Source organism: Poecilia reticulata, chromosome 15 (assembly GCF_904066995.2).
Source record: "Poecilia reticulata chromosome 15, P_reticulata-male-v2, whole genome shotgun sequence".
Taxonomy (NCBI): domain Eukaryota; kingdom Metazoa; phylum Chordata; class Actinopteri; order Cyprinodontiformes; family Poeciliidae; genus Poecilia; species Poecilia reticulata.
Genome location: NC_088844.1, coordinates 9479483 through 9506121, shown reverse-complemented (window position 1 = coordinate 9506121; position 26639 = coordinate 9479483). Strand labels below are relative to the sequence as shown.

The following is a 26639-nucleotide window of genomic DNA, read 5'->3' as shown; positions in this document are numbered from 1 at the left end:
CTGGAAGCAGAATGGTCACAAAGAAGATCCTGAAGTAAGCCGCGGCTATGCCATTTGTAACTTTAAAAATCAATAAAAAACTTTTAAAATCAATCCGATAAGAAACTGGCAGCCAATCCAGAACCAATGCAGAGAAACCAAACCTCACTTTTCCAGGTTCCTGTTAAGAGTCAAGCCCTTTTGAGCCATTTGGTAAAGAAGATTGTTTTTATAATGAGTCACAGCAATCTGTCTAGTGCATTTGTGGGAAGGTTTTATCATTATTCCTCCATTGAAGGGTTAAACGTGAAGGCTCCAAAGCTTTAAAAAAGATTTTTTGGTTTTTGAAGCAGCAATCTGGTCTTCATCCTCTTTTATTTTTTATTATGTCACACACACACGCACACACAGATACAAGCTCAAAGAGCATTTACGTAAGTAATAAATTTTTTGCATGTCAGCGTAAGGCCTTCAAAGATGCACAGTGGCTTTCACAAATAGGAGAAGGTCAGCCAAACACCTTTATAAGGGTAGGACTGGTTACTAATAGTGTTTTTTTTTTTTGTTCACAAAATGTTATTTTTCAAGTCTAACAATAAATATGCTTAAAAATCTTCTTAATGTCTTTTTGTTGGAAGCGAGACGAGTGTGAGCTGTGAGCCGTCACTAATTTTAACAACCACACACCACGTCCACTGTTCATCAGTCCAGATGGGATGACACGTACGAGTATCCACTCGATCGCTGAATCAATCAGTTCTGCTCCCTCCCCAGACAGAAAGGAGCACCAGTTGCTCCCTGCTGTCGTGAATTTCAGCCCCTCGCACATGAATTATACTTCTCAGGCTGAAAGCCTGTTCCGGCCCAGGAAACACTCTGCGTCCAGTGAGCTGAAACCGAAGTCAGATTTTTTGTTGCAACCAATTCGAGACTTTCTGCACAAATTTCTCGTCTCGGCTGCGCTTTTTTGCAGACGCGACGTGACGAGTTGAACCGGGATCCAAAGTGCTAACCTTCTCCCTCATGGTGGAGCCGGGTAATAGATCTCAGGGTGAAGGGTACAGACAGAGATGTGGAATGGAAGGACCGAAAGACGACAGCACATTTCCCAGCAGGGCCGAGATTGATGGAGTTTTTTAAAGTCGGTTGCGTCTCTTTCAGGGTAAATCTTGTTAGGATTGGGGCTGTTGGGGCCGCATAGCTTCTCCCTCCTGCCTGTGGAGGTGATGGATGGCCATGCTGTTTGTGACTTCCTGTCCATTTCATCGCAGCTCCACACACGGGACTCATCTGTACAAGAATATCCGAAATAAAGTGGATTCGGGTTGAAAGAGAGCACTTCTTTAAGGAATTCAATGAAGACACTTTACACAAATGTAATAAATAACTCTGCCAAACCAGACAAAATGGGTAATTTGTTTGAGTGTTGACTGTAATAGCTTTTTTTTTTTTTTTTCAATATTCTAACACTGAAGCAGCAGTGATGAAGAGCATTTTCTTCAGAGAAAATGACTGTCCGCTCTTCCATTTATCAACAGACTGTTGCTCTAAAAAGATATAAGGACACAATTTTGGACTTTTCTTTAATTGTCTTGACCTACACCTGTAAAGAAAGTTAGAAAAATATAAAGTAAAGTCATTTTTGCTCAGTGAATATCTAACATCCCAGACATTCAACTCAGTCCTGATCGGGATCTCAAAAAAGGCGACAGCAGGAAACTTGAGGAAAAGCGGTCAGAAAACATCATATTGTCTTTTATTGTGGACTTGTTTTGCTATTTTTGTTTTGCTCTGTTGCTTTTTTGATTATTCACACATTTGCACTATTGTTCTAGCATATGACCTACATATTTAATTATTTAGATTATCAGAGAATAGGAAACCAAAAACCAAACGCATAAGGACCATCTGACGCTTACAAAGTTTGTTGTGGAAATCCGATATTCCCATCTTTGACGATGTCACTGAATATTTCCCAGAGTTTGGATGGATGGATGGATGGATGGATGGATGGATGGATGGATGGATGGATGGATGGATGGATGGATGGATGGATGGATGGATGGATGGATGGATGGATGGATGGATGGATGGATGGATGGATTAGAAAGCAGAATACCTGAGAGCTTCTTAAAAGTCAATACTATTTTTACTTTGCATGTTTTTAATCACTATTGGAGATTACAGCTCAGAATCTGTGTTAAAAAATCCTTTTGAAACATTTGTAGGATGGGTCAGATCAGATACTCGGCCTTAAATAATTTGCTCATCTTTGATCTTACGAGTCAAACTAAACTCAAAGCTGCCGGATTATAAAAGTGAATAATTAAACTAGAATAGTCTGTGAATCGTGACCTTGTTTTTGTAGCTTCTCTTGGTTTGAAGATAGAAGGCAACATGGATTCAAACTCAAGCCATTTTATGTGATGAGTTCGATTTTAAACACATCCCCGGGTCACGCAAGGAGAGAAAAAGAGAGAAAAGAGGCTTTTATTCCACTGCATAGTCGTTGGATAAGAAATGAAAAGCAATAAAACTCAGTTGAAAGGCAAGGAATGTAAGAGATGAAGTAAAACTTTTTCAAATCTTGTTTTTTTTTTTAACATTACAGCTACCGCTGTAAAGATGTACGGGGCTGATTTGATGTTGTGTGTAGTTTATTTCCCTTTGAGGACTAAAATATGAAAAACTTCAGCTCATGCTAAAACAAACGGAGATCAAGGAAACATCCTCCAGCTTCGGTTTGAAAATCAGTTGTTATTTATAAAACCAATCAACTGAAGATGAATATTTGTTTTTCCTGTTTTTTTATATATATTTTTCTTCCACTCTTGTGTAAAATAGGTGTATATAAATCTCACACTGAGCCGAGGTGAACTGTTTGGGGATGAAGAAGAAAACTGAAAGCGAATCTTCAACCCCCTGGAAAGAAAAATTTATTTTTCGCCCTGTTAGGCATTTCAGAGCGGAGATGCTTTTAAACGGACCACCAGTCCATAGTTAATGAAACAGCAAGAATCTCTGAGAAAAGATGTATTAATTTAATATTTCAAAACACTCTATTGTGTTGTTAGAGAGGAGCTTGTGGAGATGTTGCTCGGCAACCTGGCTTTGCACTTTAAAGCACATCGTTATAATGGCTTCACGTCTCACGTCTGGACTTTATTTAGTTTGTGGATCGCAGCTAAACTGAGGCTACGAAGGTGAAACCTTAGAACTGAACACATTCTGTGAGTTTAATGTACATTCATGTAAAGAATTGTGCTATTTGTCGTCTCATGCAGTAACTCTATCAGGGTTGTTTTGTCCATTTCCCACACAGATTGCAGCTGGTGCTCCCTGCTCTCTTTCATCTTTAGTTAATCTTGGCTAATGGGCATTTCCTTCTGGCTTGTTGCTCAGACATAAGAGTCGCAATTGATTTTCCAGTCTGACTTTTGCCAGCGGAATAAATTCCCAAATGTCAAACTGCTCAAGTAAAACAAAAAGGATGAAGTCAAGATGAATAAAAATTGACAAGATAGACAAGACGTCGTTCGGGAAGTAAGACTGTTTTTTTGTGGTTTTAATTCGATTTAGAGGTAACGGGATCACATCTCCGTGAGGCCGTGGTTTTTGTTTCGAGGCTGTTATAAACTGCAGTGCACAAGCAAGAATCAGAATGCAGGCGAAGATATGAAGAAGCATCTTAAAACCAGCGGTCGAGGTCGCTGCGTTTGCACTCTGTGCAATAACATATATTCAAAAATTGTGTGGCAGGAAGCGAGAACTTAACCTTAGTGAAAACAGTGGAGACAAAGACACAAGAAGAGATAAGGGTCTTTGCAGTTGCAGAACATTTGAGCTGCTAAGTCACTCCTCTCCTCGGTGTATTGTGTTTCTATATAAAGGATTTAGTAGGGATTAGGGGTTGCCATGATTATGCACCAAGTGTTTATGGTTCCCAAAAGCATCCGACAACTGGGAATGAACAAAAATGGAAGAAGAGCTCATCGTAATTAACATCATCTTTGTTCATAACATGGAAATCTGTAAATATTATCACAATTTGTTGTGATAATATTTACAGATTATTTACAACTTATACAAGTTTCGAAACCTATACCACAACTGTAAATGTTCAGAAACTACTGACATAATTCATTTAAAGCTAACAATTTCAACCAAAAAAAGAAGATTCTTGCATTTACTGAGATAAAAATCTGTATTTTAGTATTTCAAATACTATTTCTGCTATATGTTCATGATTTATGCTGCTCACATAGTTTCAGTATCAGTTGTACAAAAATAAATGAATCCTTTCTCTCTAAATGATCAGATTATGTCCCAGGTAACAGTTGAGGCATTGAGCAGCTTATTATATATGAAAATGATTGATTATAGTGACTACTGTGATGTTGTGTGGACCATCACAGCAGCGTCATTGTGTTATATTCAATTTCCCACAGTGTAGGGTGAGAGTGAGAATGCTTGATAAGGTTTATTAAGAAGCTTAACATTTTCAAGAACTGCCAGAAATTCAATCAGACGTTGCTCTTTCCCGTTCTAACACAATAATCTGCTTTAATATAATTGAATTAGTTTGCTCTGGATTTGCTTCCATGTTGCAAAACTCTAATTGTGATTGATATGCGGTGGATAGCAATATAATCACGGTCGATACCGAATAAATTTACACATACCTTTTTTTTTTTTTGTATAATGTAAATCATTCATATTATGTGTGTTTTTAAGAAGCTCCCCACTGTCTGTGGAGCGAAAGTGAGCGTTTCCATGCATGCGTCAGACTGGACAGAGCAGTTAAACAGACTGATAGTGGAAAAAAAAAAATCTTCAAAGTCATGCAGCTCTGGGCTTTCAGCCATCACAAACCAAGAACCCGGAATCTGTTCATCTACTCCTTCCTTTGATTTAACCAGCCGCGTCGAGCCGAGGCGATTATTTCTCATTCAGATTTACCAGAAATGGAAAAAGGGCCATCTGCCAAATAATTTCAGCGCCCAAGGTTTCAACTTTTAACTTGATTTACTGATTCTAGTCTGGGAGATATTTCCTACTCCTCCTCGAGGCTTTATCTCTGGCTCTGTTTCTGAAAAATCTCATTACCCGGACAGTAAGAAATCCTCATAAAACCAACCTGCTTCCTCCGTGAGTCCTCTTACCAGGAAGTCATCTGCTTATAAAAACTGTTTGATCGCATTCAGGAAAGGCAGAACTGTCCGACTGCGTCTGCAGCTGGCAGAGAGCAGCAGCCAAGCAGCCAAACATCTTGTGTCAATTTTCTTAAGAGTCCACAGGAGCTTATCGCTGACCGGCTGTAGTGGTGCATAGGATGCAGCAAACTGGTTTTCAGGTTAAACAGATACATTGTTTTTCACTTCTATCTTGTTCTGTGCCAAGCAGGAGACCTTTTTTTTTGCTGCTTATCTGCAAATAGAAAATGATTAGTTACTCAAGTCAGATCTACATAAAACAAGTTTCATCAGCAGATTTGAAGTGTCACATGTCTGCCTGAGCATCAGTGCGGCTGAAGACATTGGTTCTCTCGACAACTCTCCTGCGGTTAGATGTCCGATTTGACCTCGTTTTGCATAACATGAGCAGGCAGGTGGCCGTGCATTTCATGTAATGCAGTGTAAGCATGGAGTTTATTTCACGTTAGGCCTACATGATAGCATTAAAATATGTACTATTGCTAAAAGTTGTGATAGGTATATTGATTACCATGAACCCACCTGATTGTTTTCTTTCTGTACAATTACTCGATGTCTCCACCAGGCTCTGTGTGAGCTTTAGAGTCTGATTCACTAAAATACATCAGGTCTAAGCATTAAGGATATTCATTCAACTCTCAGAGTGTTTCTTCAGGAATGTCAATTAGTCTGAAAACTTATTAAATTGACTAAAAATAACACGAAAAACACACAATAACACCAGGTGAACAATCTTAGCAGCAGTTTTAGCTACTTGAGGCATTTGGCGCTTCTGTTTTTCTATTTCTGGTTGAATAGTGTACAATATTTTATAAGTATTGTTGTTTTTTGTTGAACAAAGGGGAAATACAATAAGCGATGCTTCTTCTCACTCCTTTTTCAACATGCCACTTGCTTTCTGCGATTATCGCGTTCTATGGTTATTGTGCTTCCTTAAGTTATTGTGAAATGTATGTCATTTTGTAATAAGTGGGAAACAAGGTATTTACATATTTACACGTACGGTGTGAACCTGAGCTATGTTGAATCTTAGTAACGAGGATAATTTTATGATACAGATTTTACTACAAATAAATTTTTCTGCTGATTCTGCAGAGGTTGCTTGTTTATCAAGCGACCTCCGATAGTTTTCTTTCACACTTCAAACATGATCTATGTAAGCTGTTAAAGTCCCCAACTCACTCTGCATTTCATGCAATGCAACCCACAGCAGGTGTGGGTAGACACCACACCTGCTGTCTACCCATTGTCCATCTCTTCACCACCCTTCCACCAACCCACACACACGCAGGCCATGCAAACACACTCCGCACACCATGACACGTTTAGCACCATGGTAATGGCGTAAAGAGATCAGAGCCAAGGTTACAAAACCAAACATGTTTTATGCCCTTTAATAAGGAACTATGCCTAAATACTCGCATGTGGGCTGTGACTGACTTACTGCTTTTGAGTGTTGCTTTATTACCCTTCCCTTCAGCTTTGATGAATTTGCAGGGGGCTATTTTTGTACCTCCATCTCCATAAACGCCTCCATAAAACACTGACTTTACCTTGATCAAAGACTCTAAAAATACATCTAGGACATGCAGGATTAAGAAGGGAGGGCACTTTACAACAAAACTCAAAACCAGATCATCATCCGACAATGTCTCTGCAACTACCTGTGTCCAGTCACTATGGTAACGAGCTGTAGATGGTCGACAGTACTTTCTGCATCTTCAACGGCTGTTGTGGGTTTGCAGGTAACAGGTTTGCTGATGTTCACCTGTAGCATTAAAATAATAATAATAATAATAATAATAATAATAATAATAATAATAATAATAATAATAATAATAATGAAGAATAACTCCATTCTTGTTTATATAAAAATATAATTTTAGAAGAAGAGTTATTCTTCTTCTATTAAAGAAGAATAACTCTATTCTTCTTTAATAAAATTGAATTATTCTATACTATAGATACTATAAATAATTATAAGTTTCAAGTTGAAGTGAGTAATTAAACTGCAGTTTTCTTTAGTTGCTAGAATTGTCCATACAGGTTTGATATTTAGTAAAAAAAAAAAAATGACAGAATGTTTTATCATGTATGATAAATAATATGGCTCTGTTGATGAAGATTAAATGTGACACTAAAAAACAGAAAAAGAGATTACTGAAATGTGCTATATAAGGACGATGGATGGATGGATGGATGGATGGATGGATGGATGGATGGATGGATGGATGGATGGATGGATGGATGGATGGATGGATGGATGGATGGATGGATGGATGGATGGATGGATGGATGGATGGATGGATGGATGGATGGATGGATGGATGGATGGATTACTAGCTTGATTATTTCAAAACACAAAATGCTACAGAATTGGTAAAAAAAAAAAGTCAAGTTTTTTTCATTTGTGAGAAACTGAAATGCAGTTCTTACTGGGGGTTTTTTTTGTTGTTTTTTTTTTCCTGAGGGATCGACACTAAACTCAGAGACACAAAGACAACCTGCTTCCTCAGCACTTACTTGGGGAACATGGCAGCGTGCTGTCAGATTTTGCTCCCTTGCTGTCAGTCTTTCTGCACCTCCATCTTATTAAATGCTGCCGTACCTACATGGATAAGGATACACAAACAAACCGACAGGCTGGAGACGCATTGAAAAGTCAGGCTGGCGTTGCAGAAATTCTCCTTCGATAAAGTTTAGTTCCCAATGCTGTGATTCTTATGTTAAAAGGGAAAAAAAAGTTTTGCATAATAAGGAAACAGAACACTAAGAAATAAAAGACAGAGAGTCAGTTTAAGTTTCAAACCGCAGAATAAACCAGTCATTTGTCGACAACTGATTTAATTGTGCCAAACACTGAAGGTGAATGTTGTTTATCATATTCAAAATAAACAGCAGACAGACGAGTCAGTCTTTAAGCCTCCACTCTCTTATTCAAAGAACCCATCAGATCAAACTTGATTTTCTTCTACTCATCTGCAGTGAATCATTCGTCGATTCTACACTGCTCTTGCTAGCAGTGTTCTTTGATTTATTAGATTTCCCTGAATCAGCAGTCCAGCTTGCTTCTCTCTTGTCTATTCTAAGTCGTTAAGAGCTTGGTGCTGTAAGTGCTGATGTAACTTACTGTACATAACCTTTATTTCTTTATTTATTTTCTGTTATGTAGCTAGCTAAAAGCACCGCAACGGTAACAATAGCTGTCCAAAATCATCACAATGTGAGAGAATGCTAAGAGCAACATATCACATTGTATCAACATTACAAAACAGCAAAAATTATACAAATTACTGCTATAATCAACATCTAAATCTAATCTAATTTGTGTGCAAAAGCACCATTGAGCTGAATTGAATTAGTCAGAGCTTTTTAAAAGAGATTTTTACATTTAATGGTTCAGTTCTCCTTGTCAGTGTTTGACGTCACTTTCCAGAGGAAGTAAAGGTTGAATCTGGACAAAGTACCTCTTGTTGTCCTCATTTTCTGTGTATAGGGAAAACACATACAAATCTCGGCCATTTTGACCCGAGGACAACAGGAGGGTTAAGGTCTACTAACCTATCCACCAGATCAGGTTGTTTATTTGATCTTGTTGCAGCGCTAAGTACTGAGCTTGCTCTGCGTCTTTTCTCCAGCGGCCGGTGACGCACTTTGACACCACGATAAAGAACACGACACAAACTCTGTGAAGCAGCGCTCCTGTTTTCTGTGCAGGTCAGGATTTAAATATTCAGGTTAACACGCCGTTTCCCTGACACAATAAACAAGTAAGAGTTGATCCTCGTCCACAAATCAAACTGCATGACAAATCCGTTTATGGCTAGAAGAGAAATGTGAGCTGTGGACGACATGAGAAAGTCACGCTGCAGTAACGTTTAGTGCAGAACCCCCATGTAGGAGGACTTTATTGCATCCTGTTTAGCATCAGGAGGGGAACGAACGCTACGTCAAGATTACTGTAAGTGTTTATTTTTGAATGTGGTCACAAAACTAGAGAATGCAATGGAGCTTTTGTTCTGCGATGCTGATGGATCGACACCAAAGCCTGACCTCTCTCCTGCTGATGGACATATGAAAGGTTTCCTTCAACCAAAGACAACTGCAGCTGTAGCCGACTTCCTCGTTTCCTGCAGACATGGTGTGTGCGAATTTGTTTGTTCTTTGTTCTACGTTGACTTTTAGACAGAAAACATGGTTAAACTGGGAAAACATTGAAATCAAATTCAGTTTCAACAGTTAGAAAACTTTTCAAAGTCCCTGTCACTGCTGTGAAGAAAGAAAAAACTGCATTCTGTTTTGTGAAAAGTCAATCCGTTTCCTTCTCATGTACATGTTGTGCAACATCTTACTACTTTTGTTGTATTTTTGATGAATTATAAAGATAAATAATCATAAAAAAAATCCTTTTAGTCGGATTACATCAAATGTTCTTAACAATTTGCATTCCACACAATTTCAGTAGCTGCGATGCAAAATACCGTTTAGATCACAAAACGGTGTGATCACAAAGGGGATTGAGTTACAATTACTCAAATGTCACAGTGTGATTTGGCAAGGTAAACACAATCTCTTTAACAGGTAATTAACAAGATAAATAATAAAAACTAAGTTTTTATAATAAAAGGTTTTCTTTCACACCTAACCAATATACTTAGATTTTTGAGTAGACAAAAAAAAGCTGTTATGACTTAATAGAGCTGATTACAGAAGTCAAATACATTTGATTTAAAAACAGCTAGAAGAATCGGTAATGCTTAACATTTTTGGCTTTGTGTTTGTTTGAAAGTGTGTGATTGCTTATTCTCCACTGCAGTAACATCATTCTACGCTGTCCATTAAACAGAGAAGACGCTTTCCACCGTGGCTCCGTACAAACGTTCAAAGATCAGCGCAACCTCTGCTGGACTAAACGCTTGCTGGACAAATCATACCAGGACATTTTCTTTGTAGTTAGACTGTTGTATTGTTTGCGTTGACTGGATTTGCTCTGTCGCCTCAGGACACGGGGAACAACAACATAGGCAGATAATTGGGACAGCGATGCATTCCTCATTCTCTCCTGGGGAGAAACCTATTCTCCCTCTCTGCTGGCACTCTTTAGAATTACTTTAAAACGAGCCTCGAAATCTGCAGGGTGTCACAAACTTATCTGCTCTCTGCACTATTTTCGACGAGAACCTGCTTTAGTTCAACCCTTTTTTTTCTATATCTGCTGACGTAGCTCAGGGCAAAGAGACTTGAGCAGTTTTGTTCCCGGAGCTCAGGAAAACAGACTTTTCCACTTTACACTTTGGTGAGAGGAACGATCCTGTTCATTTGACAGATCGTACGGAGCAGATTAATGGACGCTCAGCCAGGAGTTGGAGGGAAAGCAGGACACGGTCTCTGTTTAATACGGCTGCCTCTGATGTGAGCATGTAAACATCCACCTTCTCTGCTCTGGCCTTCACCCGTCTGCATGCCAAGAGGGCCGACAGACGGGGGAGACATAAACAGTTTTAGTGTGTTTGTTTTCGGGTGAGGAAAAGTGGCAAGCTGCCTTTCACGTTGCACAGACCTTTTTTTTTTTTTTTTTTTTTTTTTTTTAAATGGGCCATGGGGAGCCAAAAAAAACAGAAAGCAATTTGATTCAATCGTTGCATTTATGATTCCGTCAAATTGCTTTGCAAGTCACTCAGGCTTTCTGTGCCCAATGTATTTATTGGAGCCTAAATGAGACAAATAGGCACTTAACAGAGCAATAAAGCTCAATCTGTGTTTTGCCATTTAGTTGGATTCAAACATTTACAATTGTTGCTTAAGGTGTGTAATTCTGGGTGACAGCGTCGGCGCATGTGTTGGACCCTGGGCGCTGACTCCGACAGTGTTTGGACAAACAAATTACCTGTTATTTATGTGGTGAATTGCATGATGGGCTTTGAAATGAGCTGCAAAGATGCTGATTTGTTTTGTCAATGATAGCTGTCTACTATCATTTCCACGTCACAACAGCCTGTCTGGAAGTCGGTCGACCAGCATCTGTCTGTAGACAAATATATATCCACCCCATAACTTTCCATAGGCAGTTTTGTTTTTCTCAGTGCCTTTAAAAATGCCTACATTTTTAAAATGTGGTTATAATGCCTGCATTATAGCCACAGCTGCAGTGGGAAAGACTGGAAGAAGTGGCGGTGCCGTTCAATCTGTGTCACCACCAGTGTGTTGGTCAGAAGGGTCTTTCCCAAAGACACGTTGGCAAAATGACTGAGAAGGACAGAGTTTGAACCAGCAACCCACCGGTTACTGGATGAACCCCCACCTCCTGAGCCACTGCGACCTGAAAATAAATGTAAACAGCGCATACAAAGTGTCAGACGCAGCCAGAGGAAAATACAAAAATTCCCATACATGAAAGGTGTACTTTTGTGTCTATTTCTGGCCTACTTCTCAAACAACTGTCTCTGCAGTCTACTTTCTGTAATTGAAGACGCATTGATCTCCGGCTGCGTTGAGGAGTCAGTTACTTTGTCCGTAGGATGTACCTGAGTGACCTCTTTGTGGATTTGCCCTACATGCTCACTTGTGTCCAACACCAAATGTAGCCTCGAAGAAATACTGAGAAGTACCAGAGGCAGGCAGCTCTCCCACAGGTGGGCTTTCATATACAGCTGCCTGTCTTTGCTGACATTTGGCTCAGTTGACTGATAGGTTTTGATCTGACCTCCATTTACCTTTTGAATGTTTGCTGAGTGTGCTCCTGTGAAGTGCAAAGGTGGAGAATGAAGTTTCCATCTCCTCCCAGGTCTCTGACCGTTTTTCAATCAAACTTGTTGATTGTACTGTTTTACAGACAGTACGTCATTCATTTCAAACATCAACTCTGAAATGATGATAATTTTGACTCCCTTATCTAGCCTCAATATCAATGGTGCAGGACCCATCTGTTTAGTTTCACAGTATTCCAGCCACAATTTCTCAACCTGCAAAGTTTCAGGTAATGATGCATCTTTTAATAATCCATGGAGATCATAAAATGTGTATGCTTGCTATCAAGAATGCATGAGGTGTGCACATTCAGGGGAAAAAGGCTTATGCCTTGTTTTGGTGTGTATGCATTGTTTACGAAAGCCCTTGTTTTGATAAGTAGTTCTGTGAGTTGCCACCTTTCTGTAACATCTCATTGGGAAATTCATTGCCAATTGTTTTTTTTTTTGGATTAATTTATCTTCCATGCGAAGACCCAAACACATACATTTCTCACACGGTAAACTAATGAATCCTTTGTGCTTGTGCGTCCTCACAAAGGTTCTGCCTTATGCGAGTTTTGTCTCTGAGAATAATGAGTTTAGCTGACTGTGCTAATGGTCCGTGATGTTCACGAGTAATTAGTTTGAGCTCATCTGGCAGGTTTGAGGTGGATCAGGTGACATTTATTATTGTTTTATGAGTAATTGAGGGGTGCTGCTGGGTTAAAGTGCCAGCATCTTTCTGAACAGAGTTACAGAACGAAGAGGCTGCAGTGGTACAAGGGCAAAAAATAATACTATTTTTGTACTGTGTAGAAATAATTCTCATTTAGATAAAAACAGGTATTTCTCACTGCAAATATTGTGAAAAGTGAAAGTACTGTTTTTGTCAAAGTGCAAATGATTTTTCTGTCAACAGTAAACACTTTCTCCTATACATATGAGAAGACTTAGAGGTGAGCCTCATCTCTTATCATTTATATTGTTTTGTTGTTCCTCTGGTTCTTCAGAAAACTGACAGATTGTCATTTAAAAATTAGGTCTTTGAATGATTAAATGTGGAGTCCACCAGGGTTCAGTGCTAGGACCAAAACTTCTTGCTTGGTAAATTAACATTTGTAAAGTGTGCAAGAATGTTGCACATTCCTTTTGCTAATGACACAAATATATTTTTTTCTGGGAATTATTAAAAAATTACTACAGAAGATTTGGCTTGTGAAATATCTAAACTTAATAAATTGGTATAAAACATAAGTTATGATTTTTGGTAAAAAGAAATATAAATAATTCTATTGCAATGTCCATTCAATAGTTGAATTATTGTGAGTTGCTTTGGCTTATAAACTCACATTGAAATCTAAAAGAAAAAGTATATAATAAAACAAAAACTGACTTTAAATAAAGTAAAAGAAAAACATCTTAGAGTTAATTAATTCATCGTTCCATTTCTGACTCATTGTATAGAGCCGTGGGGCAACAAATGTAAAACACTAAACCTCTGTTTATGATACAAAAGAAAGCTGAGAATTTTACATAAAGTGAATGTTTTGAAAAAATAATAATTTATTTGTTTAAGGTTTTTTGTCAACCTATGAAAATATAGATGGATTATGTAATTTCAGAAACTCACCCAGGAGTAAATAATGGTTCAGTCTTTAATGAGCTCAGACTATTAAAGGTTGATATTTTGGCTTGACATGCCATATATTGTCCATGACGCTGTGCCAAAATGTGGACAAAAAAAAACAAACAAACAAAAAAAAAAACGTTCCTGCTTCAACCATACTCATCCTTCACCTCCACTTTAAATCCAGCCTGCAGAAGGCCACCTCATTACGATCGCTCTAACATGTCCTGGAGGGAGTAAACAAGAGGGAATGATAACTACCCGGTCCTTGCCACAGCACAGTATTTGTTGTTACACCCAGTTGAAACTGGATCACCTACAGATACACATCTACTGCTGCGTGGAGAAGAGAAGTTCAGTGTTAGAAACTGCGACTGGAGACACAGCAGAGGCCTGGCTGAATTTAAAGTATATGGAAAATGTCAAAACCAACAAAAACATGAACAAAAAGGATAAATCTAATATAGAATGTAGATGCACAGCAAGATGGTACCAAGCCAAAATCACACCACACGCTAGAATTGTAGGCTTTTTCCTCGTAACGATCTCCAACAGAATATATTACATCTCTTTCAAAGGTCTTCTGTTCCTCCAGGGACAAATCCTTTGGAAGAAACGGGAACAAATTCCCACAACCTGTCACCAATAATGGATTATGCTCTGTTTGTAAAGGGGTGGGCTCCAGATAGTTTGTGTTCTTTTCCTAAAATCTGCAATGACCTCTGAAAAAGTAGATTAACAAATAAGCAATACTTAATTTCTCATTATCAATGTATTTTTTTCCTAATTAGCGTGGCAGAAAACCTATTTTTCATTTTTCTAATCGTCCATCTATCCATTTGGAAGTTGTTGTTTTTTTAATCGTTGCACCTGCTTTTTGTTTCACGTGTCTTTAAAATGTTTTACCCCGTTATGTAGTACTTTGTGGGTTACTTATAAAGACGAGAAAGCAGAGATGACGATGAGCAGCTACATCAGCTAGTATTTCAGCACCCTTCCAGTTTTCACCATCACTACAGATCATAATGAAGCCCACTTTCTTCTCTGCCATATTGGAATGACTCCAAACATGTTGTATTCTTGACAAAAACAGCGTAAAATCTGCAGGTGATTTATCTTGTCTTTTTCTGCTAAAAGTGTTTTTTTTTTTGTTTTTTTTACCGACTACTCTTTTAGAGCCCTTATCCATCTTAATTCATGCACCGTGTTTAAATTTAGATCTGATGTTCTGAGGTCACATATGACACAACAGACTTGTGTTGAACTCTCCTCCATCATGCTGTGACCTGCAGTGCTGCGCAGTAAATCAGTTCTGTCGGCCAGCCACCTATTAGAAGTTAAGGTTGGGGAATTTTGGTCTGGCTTTTATTTTACAATAGTGTTCAGGAGCAGAAAATAAACCTCAGTAATCGATCTGGTGTTTTTTTGTTTTTTTTTGTTGTTTTTTTTCCATCTTTCTTGCAGTCTCAGCAGAAGTGCATTGTGATATTTGCCTTGGTGTGCTGCTTCGCTGTGCTTATGGCGTTGATTTTCTCGGCAGTGGATATTTGGGGAGAAGATGAAGAAACGGAGGAAGAGTGTTCCAGTAACTGCAGGTGAGATCTGCTGAAGCAGAGGTTTCTTGTGACGCTTCTGTTCTGATACCTGAAGCCAGTGATCAGTTGGTGGAGCTGCCAAAAAGGGGTACCTAAATATAAATAAGTATTGATTTAAACCAATTTTTGCTTCAAATCCTGGCCCGGGGTCTTTCTGCATGGACTTTGCATGTTCTCAGGACTGCTAGGTTACTTGGTTTTTCTAAACTGACCTTAGCTGTGAGGGTATGTGCATTGTTGTAGTGAACCAATATGTTGCAAGTCAGCATTTTCAAATAATAAAATGAGTAAAAATAAACAACATCTTTCACAAAATGACTAATTTATCGATCAAATAAACTGTATCATAGAGCATTTTTCCACAGAATCAAGTTTAACACAAAGTGATTACAGAGGTTAAACGCAGAAATACAGACATTAGTTTTGCTAATTCACAGATGGTCAGTTTATACATAAATAAAAAATACTTGGTGATATCACAGACCAGTAGCATCACAGTCCTGATGAAGCTGATCACTGTAAATTTCACACCCTTCATCCCAATACACACGTGGTATTCAAACTGGAACTTTACTTTACAAAACAAAAGCAGGAATCTGCTTTACTTCCTCAGTTTTAGACCTGCTTAATAACACGCATTTTTCTGTGGATCAACATAAATGGCAAGATAATAAACTTGGTGGCCAGGGTTGTATTTTGAAATGTTTCTGTTGCTATTTTCCTCTAAAACAACAAAAAATATATATACCAAAACCCAGAAGTTGCATAAAAACTATCACAACGGTGTTTGACACAAACATTTTTCACATTAAAATCTGACAGTCACTGTTGTATAAATGATAAATATCATATACAAAACCTCTCTCTCTCCCTCTCTCTCTCTCTGATGAAACCTTGAGGAACATTAAGTTAAGAGCAATCGATAATGACTGACAAAATGCTGGGGCTTTGGAAGACGGATGAAGCAATTCTTGTTTCTGGTCTGAAACAAATTGTTTATTCAAACTCCATTATCTTGCTTAGGCTTAACTCCAGACTGAAAGGCAGAATTAAACCTCCCTCCTAAGTGGGTGATTATACGTCTTTTGCTGTGAAATAATCTAAGAAAGTCTCTTGTGCTGAGCTTGAGTCTATTGTCTATGTAAGAATAATAAAACAGAAGGAATCCTGAACTATGTTTGGTTTACAGCCACGACTACTACAATGATCACATGACGTTTTAGTGAGTGCAGTTTATTTTGTAGTCGGTGAAAAAATGTTACAGCAGAGAGCTCTCCGATGTGGCACAACACTAAAATGTGTCAAAAGCATTTTATTATTCAGAAACAGTCACCGGAAAATCTCAATGTTCAATCAGATGTCTGTCATCTCTACCTGAATGCCAACAGTGAAGACCGTACTATGTATGTGCACAAGACAATGAGTGTCAACTGTGTGCAGTTGCTTTTTGGATTGGAAACAAAAAATTTGGTCTAGTTTCATTTTCTCATTAATTGGCCATGCGGTAGATTCTTCAGCCTTGCTCTAATCTGCTCTAAAAGTTTGAAAAAACTTTTGAAAAAAATTATACAGTCGATGCAAAATGTAAGAATGTGAATCCTGGGACGGGAAGTCTAAAAACTACCGCAGTACGTCCTGGTGGTCCCGAGTGAAAGCGGCTAATCAGCAGGTGTTGAGCTGAAACAGCAGTTTTTATTTTCTCCTCCTACACTTCCTGCTGGTTCTCCACCATTAGACCCTCAGTGTTCAATTTAGCATCCCGCCTCAGATTGCTTCTCTCTCTCTCTCTTTCCTTCACCCCTCATGTCTGTGGCCATCGATTCTCTCTTTCTTCTTCTTCTCTTCCTCAAATCACCCATTAACATCCTTTCAGGAAACTCAACCAGGCATCCTTCTCCCCCGCACTTGAGGCTGAAAGCAAAATCCCAACTTGTGAAGCTGAATGAATTTTTCTTGTCCACTGAAGCATCCCCTTGGGTCACGCTGAGAGATACGGATGAGGTTGAAGAAGGGTGAGCCAGATGGAGGGAGATGAGGCTGGTGAACAGATTCATCAGCTTTTATTGGCTCGCTGTCAGGGATGACGGGGGTCTCGTTCGTTCAAGAGCGCTCAAAGGAAGTTCCAGAAATCCGCGCTCTAACACTTCCACGTGTGCCCTGCTACTTGTATGGTTAATGATAATGTTTGCAGTGTGACTGAAACAAAGAACTAAGAGGCATTGAATGAATAATTACAAAAAGCTTTTTGCTGAAGGGACACAGGCTAGCAGTGAAGCACTTCGTTAAAGCAAACGTGTAGCTCAACTGAATGATTAACTTAATTTCCTCTGAATAATCTAAAAACGGCAGACCTTCGACTCTTGCTTTGTTCCTGCTAATGTACTTTCGTCATCGAAAAAGCTCTCTGAAGCCTCACAACCAATGACTCAGGAGTTCCTGTGATGTTATAATTGTGTTTCCTATGCAAATTTTCTTTGTGTTCTGTTGTGATTGCATGGTGAGATGAGTTACCAGTTGTGTCCCAAGAGAAAGAGACCGGAGCTTTATTGTTCCCCATTCTGCTTCCGTAGGCCTTTGGCAGAGTAAAATTACACAATTTCATCAGAACTTTGTTCATTCTATAATAAATTCAGTTAAATTCAGTTTTATTTATATAGCGCCAATTTATAGCAAATGCCGTCCTGAGGCTCTTTAGAAAAAATAGATTATTTAAATTGAATCATGCATGCATTCAATTAATCCTACTTATCAAACAGTACAGTAAAGTCAATTAATTACTCAAAGTAGTTTAAAAAGTGAACGATAATTAACCTAATTCATTTCTTAAAGGGACAGTATTACGTAAAATTGATTTTTTTATTTTATATGATGCTATAGTGTTATTGCCTCATTAAAAACATACCTTTCATCCATGTTTGATAAATCATTTAATTTCCATGGCAACCATTCAGCTGTGCAAAATGCCTGGGTGAACCTAGCTCCACCTTTGAGACACAGCTCCTCCTCAGACCTGCAGTTTCTAAGCTTCCAAACTCCTGCCTCCCAGAGCAGCCCTCCCCTGCGGCTCCCCCAATCAATTCCTTCAGACTAGCCAGCAAGAATTAGCAAACACATGGTGGAACTCCCCATGAGCTGAGCTCATTATACGAGCTACTTCTCAATGCAACTCTGGTGAAAACATTGTTAAAGGGTTAACAAGGGAGCCATGTTATGATGACTTCTTTAAGATTCAGAAAGAACAGTTTTTAAAAGAGACAGGGACCCAATTTCAAGGCGTTATAAATAGTTTTTTATGACAACTGAAAGTAACATAGTTTCTTGATTGTGCTATAAATTGGCACAGTGCTACTGGAAAACACATAATACTGCCCCTTTAAGCTTTTAAGTTGATGAAAATGAAGTGAAAGTAACTGATTTCACTCCAGGCCGAAATTCTTGACCCAAAGTTTGCCTAACTTCTGTCCTAATAGCACAAACCCAACCTTACGTAACAAAACCCAGGTGAACAGGTTTGCCCTGCATCCATAACTCCAATTAACTCAATTTTGTTTTCTGCAAAACAAATGTATTGTTGGTATTTCTATTAATTTGTTCAAAATGTGTAAAATATTTCACTATCAGCAAAAGTGTAAGAGCAAAAATAGTCCAACACACACACACAAAAAAAAATCATGCAAGCTTGTCTAGGTTTTTAGCCTCAAATAAAGAACACCCGTTGAATGGAAATAGTTAGTTTTTCCCCTGTGGTATTTTCCTCCCTGGTAAAACTAAATTGAACGCCTTGTGTGAAGTAGGATGGAGGCAGTTGTGAAGCCTGCGTGTTAACGTTCTCGCTGCTGCACACGGAGAGCCCCGGGCGGCTCGAGAGAGGACAGATAATTTATTTCCGATGTCAAGAGCCGACTCGACTCGGCCGCACTGTGATTTCCAGCAGGATCCCAGGTTGTTAGTGTGAGAGTGCTCCAGTAGTCGAAAGAAAGCACATGGCACAATTATATACCGCATGTTTACACTCACTAGTGATTTTTATATTGAGTGCTACGTGTTCGATATGGAAACATATCTGCTCTGACAGCTGTGTGATATTGTGAAACGATGTCCCGGTTGTATCATTTAAAGAAAATTGTTTAGTTTTTTTTCGTTCAGTCACAATCTCGCTCTCTTCCTGTTTGACTGTTTCTACACACAAATGCAGCATGAAGTTTACCCAACTGCTTTGTTTGCTGCTGGGGCTGAATGGCACCCATGACTGCACAGACGGGTTACAGAGGAGGGAACCAGCCACAGACAGCGCGGGCCGCATAAATCAATGAATCTTCTGCAGGGATAAACAACCGCTGCCTCCCTCCTTTGTCTGATTTTTATACAGAGCCCTGTCTGGGTGTTTGAGCCAGTCACAATCACTATTCATCATACCTCGAAGCCATTAGAGAAGACTCAGTGCATTTTGTTTCTCAATAGGATTACGCCTTCCTCTACTTGCTTTCCATCCATCCTTGTTTTCTATCGTTGCGGAGCGGGCACTGTAGCTGCCCAAGCCTGTTTGCGTATTCACAATCTGAGGTACGGGTTGCTAGAAAATCCTATTCGTTTCATGTACTTTACAGTTAAAGAAATCAAACCTTTCAGAATCTATTGGCCAGTTTTACACTGAAGCCATTTCTTCACTGAACTTATTGACTGCCATTTTCATAAGGACATATTAGGGGTGATATTATTATTAAACAGTGTGTGAGTCAAACAGTTTGACCCTTGGCCAGCTTCCACAGGCTGACTCGGCTCTACTTTAGCCAGGAATACATTCGGAAGCGGAGAGCTGGCAACTGGCCTCTCTGTTTGATTCTGTGACATTATCACCTAAAACACATTTTCTGACCATTATGTCCTGGAGTCATGTTCTGGTTATGTGAACACTGAGGTGCCACTTCTTGTCTGGTACAGTTACTGGTTCTGGCACGTTCATCCACAAAATAATGTCAGGGCTCAAAAAAAGAGGATCAAAATGTCACAGGAGCAGGTGTGCAATTAATCTAAACAAACAGAAACCCAAACCCAAGGAGCAAATAAACCCACTGAACCAAGTTAGACCACCTACAAACGAACCCAACCAAACCCCAGCAGCAAATGAACGAAGTCAGCTAAATCGACCCAGTCAGCGTATGTGAAGCCTTGTGAAGCCTTGTCTCTTCTGAAATCTTTAATTGCAGCTTGAGAAAATGTCACAGTTTCAGCAGGAGTGACTGTAGTTTTGTAGATGAAGACATAAAAGGGACAGCAGAAGAAAGCAGAATCAAAGAATAGTCTCAAAATTTCAAAGAGCGGACCCATCTGAAAACACGTCCAGACCTTTAATTGCTTCTATCCGCAAAGAGCTTACCGGCTAAGAGAAATGCATCTTGAACATTTGTCTATCTAATCCAAATATTCATAATAAAATACATTTACTGTAGCCAAACAAGCAAGCAATACCTACATGGCTAAAGTGTGCTCTCCTTCACTAACTGCTGGATATGTTCAAATCTAATCAATATCAACAGATCATCCAACAATATGTCAAGAAGAATAACAAAATAAAACTCAGCAGCATAAAAAGCATGCAAATAGCAAGCAAGCATAGTGACAGGAAAGGATAAAAGTTAGAATAACATAGATAACATGGAAAAAAATGAACTAAATATCCCATGTGTGTACAGCGGGTTACAGAATTACACCAAATATGGATGCTGTTTGTGAGAGTTTGGAAAGAACCCAATTCTCAAATCTAATTTGGCTGCATGCAATAAATTTGTGACAGCAGCCTGGCCCTCTGCTGATTTAGGCTGTAATATTGTGACACATTGTCTGGATATTAGCAGCATCATAACCAAATTAACCTTTGAGTTATACCAACAGCCAAACCATCCATGCCCCAATTATTTATTTGATTAGATTTAAAAACTGTAATGAGAGGCAACAATCTCCATTAAATTACGCTTTTTTTAGTTCCGGCCATTCTATCGTACATGTCACTGAACTTGTTTCCTTGTCAGAAGTGGTTATGAAAGAGTCTCAGAAAACATTTTATCCGGTTGCTTGATCAACCAAGAAGCAGCGAAGAAAAGCTGTTCACCCACACAAAACAGCTGCTTGCTTGTCTATTTTTTCTCTCTCTCTAAAGATTTGGCTGGACAAAGTTGTTGTTTAATCCTGTTGTTAATTCAGCATCTGTTTCTGAATAGTGCTGAGCTTGAAAATGGCAACAGAAATAGATTTTGCAAACTTCCTATTCTTGTTTGTTGATTTAATTTCAAAGAACTTTGTGAAATATAGGAAAAAATATATATTTTTCTAAATGACGCCTTAATGAAAGTTCCAAACATTAAGGCTTAAACGGCAACCACGGAGACCATTTATCCCCATCATTTTAACATTAATATTTAAGCTAGTGCTTATCATAAAGTCCACTACATTCGTGCAGAGAATCTAACAGAACATGTCAGGTCTATTTCACTGTACCAAACATGCAGCTGATACATGGAAAATGTTAATGCATCTGTGTATATTTCGTCAACGTGCACATGACTGTTGTTCATCTCCGAACCGCTGATGATTACTCTGAAATAGATGCTCAGCGGATCGATCCGAAATATTGATCAAATCAATACTAAGACTATATGAGTATTTGATCAAACCTAGCATGGTAAGATCGATAATTTAGTTTCGGATTTCCTCCTGAAATTTTATTTCATTTTTCTATTGTGGTTTCTCAAATCTACCTCAAAAAAGATTTTGTTTTGATTTGCTCTCAGATAATTTTTCCTGCACTTTATCTTGGAAAAATGACCAAAAAATTTTTGTTATTTTTCTATTGCTTCTGTTAGTCATGCTGACATTTTGAAGACACTTAGAAATTTTGCCTGAATCCCGCCCTAAGGTTATGGAAAAAAAAACACAAAAACACCCAACTGTAACAATACATGAAACTTAATTTGTAAATAAAAAAGTATCAGTATATTGATATTGGCAATACTCTGTTCACATCTGCTTTAAAATATATCATGTGGTAGAAAACACAGACAGACAAACCAAAATAAATTCCCTAATGTTAATATAAAGTGAGCAGCAGAAATGCAGCAAGCATATTACACCACAAAGGAATCAATTTTCCTGAAAAAGTAGTAATGAAGCTGGCATTGCTCTCATCTCATCAGTCCACTGCTGTTCCCAGTATTTGCTAGAGGCAATCTTGTGCAAAATTTAATAATGTTTAACGGAATCTGGGGGAATGTGTGCGTGGTGTGTGTGTGTATGGAAAAATTTGATTTCACTCATTAAGCAAATGATCCAGAGATGAAGGAAGAAGAAGGCTGTTAACTAATTTGCCTTGTGGTTGAAGGTAAAAAAAAAAAAAGATCTTATTTCATTAGCAGTGTGTATAATTCTGCCATGAAGGTAAACGGGTAATTACATTTTGAAAGACTGTGGACCTCATTAATTCTGACTGAAATTGACACACTGTAATAAACACCCGGACTCGGTCAGTCAAGCAGGGAAACGAGGAGAAATTCGGCTCCTCACATCAGGGGAACAGAAGGGACGACCGTCAGCCATGAATCAGAGCCGATGACTAAAGACAAGTTAAGGACACGAAGATCTACAGAGCCAACACCTATTACACATGAAAATGAACTAATATGCCACACTTGCAGGGAAACTAAGCGAAAAAAAAAAAGATATTTATGAAGCAAATCTGAGCCTGATGTTCATACTTAAGGCAGTTTTGGTTCTACCATCTTTCTCCACAGCATCGTGCTTGTAGAGAACATCCCAGCGGACATGCTGTTCTCGGACGACAGCGCCTTCCACCTACCTCTCTCCACAGGGCTCAACAGCTTACTGGACAAAGCTCGAGTTGCTGTTGAGATCGTTTCCCCCGTGTGGCTCCTCAGTCCCTCTGGTTATGAGTCCAGCTTCTACCCTGCTGCCGGCCAGGTGAAACAAGACAAGCTGTCAGACACTTTACACCGCACAGGTTGTGATGTTCATTGATACATATACTGTCTGTTTTATATTACCCTGCTCATGTTTCAGTTTTTGGTTTCAGTGCAACAACAAAGGCCTCAAAAGTAAAAAAATAAAACTTTGTGGATCCTTACAATTGTATTCTTGCCAGACGTAACTGAAATGTAACCAATAAAAGATGCTGAAATAATTACTGATTTTGAATTTTAAAAAGCAAGATGACAGTTTTGTGTTTTGACAGCTTCTTAGTGAGCGTTATCTTTCAGTGCTAAAGCTTCGCCAGTAGAGAGATACTGTTTCACTGCTGTTCTCAAAATGATCCGTCGTCTTGTTGGATAAATGTGATCCACCGTATCGTTCTTCGTGGGCCGTAGGTGCACTCTTTGTAGTTTTAAAATAGACTTTTTTCTTTGCAAGTGCATCCATAACATCAATAACCATGACTATCACTGGGAGCAGAAATCAAAACCAACATCACAGATACTGTAGCTCTCTATACATGGGAAAAACTGCATTAATAACTTAAGTTTAGGAAGTGAACTGTCTTATTAAGACACTAATAAGACAGTATTGGGTTGTTTCAGGGCAGGGCTCTGCTATCCAGGCTGCAGGGACTGAAAGACAAAGGAATCCAGCTGAAGATCTCCACAGGAGACTTCGACTCAGCAGAGCTGAAGACGCTCGCAGACAATCACGGTCAGCTCTACCCTTCTGCTTTCTACGCTTCACCTGCTTTTAGCTAAACACATGACATGTTGCTTCTATATGTTTAATCTGTCAGTAATTAAACCTCCTGGACATGTTTCTCAGTTAGTTTCTTGCTTTGTTGTTCATGTCATAAACAACCTGCTTCTGTCCTTTATTGGCTTCAGCGTGTACTTTTATTTATTTATTTTCCCCTCCCAATTTTGCAGACGCTGAGGTTCACAAGGTGAACATGACGGCCCTAACCAAAGGCTTCCTCAAGTCGTCTTTCTGGGTCGTCGACAGGAAGCATTTCTACATCGGCAGCGCCAGCATGGACTGGAGATCTCTGACCACCGTAATGTAGACCTACCTCATGAACAAAAGCGGAAATATTACAGTGGAAAGTGTGGAGGGAAATTATAATATTGCAGAAAAGGAGGCAAAGCAAGTGTGTGTTAAGCATCATTTATTCATGAGGTGATTCAACGTGCTTTAATAAAAAACAGTCATAATAAATAAATAGCTACAGATCTTTTCAATAAGTTAGAATATCATTGAAAACTCCATGCATTTCTGGAACTTTAGCCACGAAGCGAAATGATTTGCAGTTGTTTGCGGTTCGGACCCAAAAGCAGAGAGGTGAGGCAGCAACTTCGTTTGAGGATTTAATGAATGTAAGGAGCAAGTGTGCAGTCCAGGCAGCACAGGTGAGCAAAGTAACAAGAACTCTAGCACCGGCAGTGAAACAACAAAAACGCAAGACAGCAAAGACAAGGATCCGATGGGGAAGCACAGACACAAATACACAAGAGGTAATCAGGGAACACGAGGCACAGCTGGGAGCAATCAAGGGCAGACTAGGTGACACAGGAACTAAACTGACACACAGAAAAACCAAATCCTCACAGATTAGTATTTAACAGTCTTTTTTTTCTGTTAATTATGATGATTTGCTGCTTATAGTACAAAAAATATTACACTTTGGTGTTGGAATATTACATCACTCCAATAAAAGAAAACATTTATAATAGAGAAATACGGGTTTGCTGAAAAGTACCAGCTGAAAGGTAGTTATTTTTTGATGGTACTTTTAATCTGATAAATGAGCTTTATGAGAAAGTGTAGTCCATTGAATATGACTGTAGTTGATGTTGGTTGTGTGTCTAATTGTGTTCTACTTGTTCCGCAGAGGAAGGAGCTCGGTGTGGTGGTGTACGACTGCAAACCTCTGGCCTTGGACCTGCACAAGGTTTTCAGCCTCTACTGGGGGCTTCAGCATAAAACCTTCATCCCCACCTTTTGGTCCAAGCGTCTGTTTCCCTTCTTTAGCAAAGAGAAACCCGGAAGTCTCTTGGTTAACCAAACAAAAGTTGAAACCTACATCTCCGTAAGTTACAGAGTATCAGTTTTATTTTTTTTATTAGCCTCACTGAGACGACAAAACACAATTTTGATACCGATAAAGGGCATGAAATGAATTGACTCCAGTTTATTTTAGCACCAGAGACGCAAACGGAGTCACGCCAATGTGACTTGAGTCACAAACTTTGTGACGATAAAAAGACTTGGAGCTTAACTTGAATTTTAAAGCCAGTGATTTGTGAAGTCTCTTAGGCATGAGGCTTTTTACTTGATAATAATTGACATGTCAGAGTTCAACCAGTGTCACTTTTGCATTTGTCGAATGAGACAAAGAGACACCTGTCCTTTTCATTTTCATTTCACAATAATTCATTAATTTGTGATAATCTATTGCATAAAATCTCAATTCAATACATTGGCTTTTGTGGTTGCAACCTGAGTATACATTCAATATATACAACAAAAGAATAACTTTACAACAGAATCTAAATTTGAAGGATTACAACCACATATACGATTCGGTATTTTCTTTCCCCCACGTTATAAATAGGCTGGCACTGATGTAAATTTCAGACTAAAGTGGTCTTTGTTCATTAGCACTATATTAGAAGCATTACCCTTCAAAGGATTTCTGCTCATCATCAAGATCCTTGTTCTAGTCTCTCTGGTAATAAACTATTTACACAACGCTCTGATGTCATCTTCAGAGTACAGCACGCAGTCAGCAGTTGCGTATTCCCAGTCCAGCAGTCATAACGCATCCTAACTATATTTGCACTCTGCTTCTTCCCTATTGACAGAGCTCGCCAGATGTTTTCATCACCAAGGATCGCAGCAGCGATCTGGAAGCAATCTCCGCAGTCATCCAGCAGGCCCGCCATTTCATTTACATCTCCACTATTGACTATCTGCCCCTCCTCAACATGCAACGGTTAGAGCCTGTCTGCCACTCCACGCTGTTTTTGGCAAGGATTGACCATTAATAACTTGAATGCATTGCTTTGACCTGTAAGTGATTTATCATTCTCTGTGCTTCTCTGTGTGTCTGTCTGGCTCCTTGCTTGTGGATTCCTTTGCATCGGTGCCAAGGTACTGGTCTCGTATCGACGGCCTTTTAAGAGAGGCGCTGATCTTGAGGAAGGTCCACGTCCGTCTGCTGATAAGTTGCTGGGAAGAAACTCATCCTCTTACTTTTAACTTCATCTGGTCCCTGAAGAGCCTTTGCATGGAGCAGGCCAACTGTTCCCTGGAAGCTGTGAGTGCAACACCACTCTGTAATATTTTCAGCTCCTGTATATGCGCTGTACACTCACTGTGTGCCTCTGTTTGTGTGTGTAGAAGTTCTTCAACGTGCAGAGGGACAGCGGTCTCAGTGGAATGAATCACAATAGATTTATGGTTACAGACAGAGCTGTTTATATAGGTGAGCTCATCTGCAGAGTTATTA

The 26639-nt window shown here is 39.1% G+C and overlaps 1 protein-coding gene across 4 annotated transcripts in view; it reads left to right on the top strand.

The window, feature by feature from the left end:
- LOC103476419 (inactive phospholipase D5) overlaps window positions 1-26639 on the top strand; it is a 51058-nt gene that overhangs the window by 19898 nt on the left and 4521 nt on the right. For 3 of the 4 annotated variants that reach the window (XM_008428737.3, XM_081616310.1, XM_008428738.3), the window contains 8 exons: window positions 15012-15142; window positions 22927-23113; window positions 23728-23839; window positions 24058-24185; window positions 25020-25217; window positions 25993-26123; window positions 26282-26447; window positions 26531-26615. In XM_008428737.3, coding sequence (XP_008426959.2) covers window positions 15012-15142; window positions 22927-23113; window positions 23728-23839; window positions 24058-24185; window positions 25020-25217; window positions 25993-26123; window positions 26282-26447; window positions 26531-26615 — 1138 coding nt within the window. The remainder of the gene's footprint in view (window positions 1-15011; window positions 15143-22926; window positions 23114-23727; window positions 23840-24057; window positions 24186-25019; window positions 25218-25992; window positions 26124-26281; window positions 26448-26530; window positions 26616-26639) is intronic. The other variant, XM_008428740.3, reaches the window with a different exon arrangement.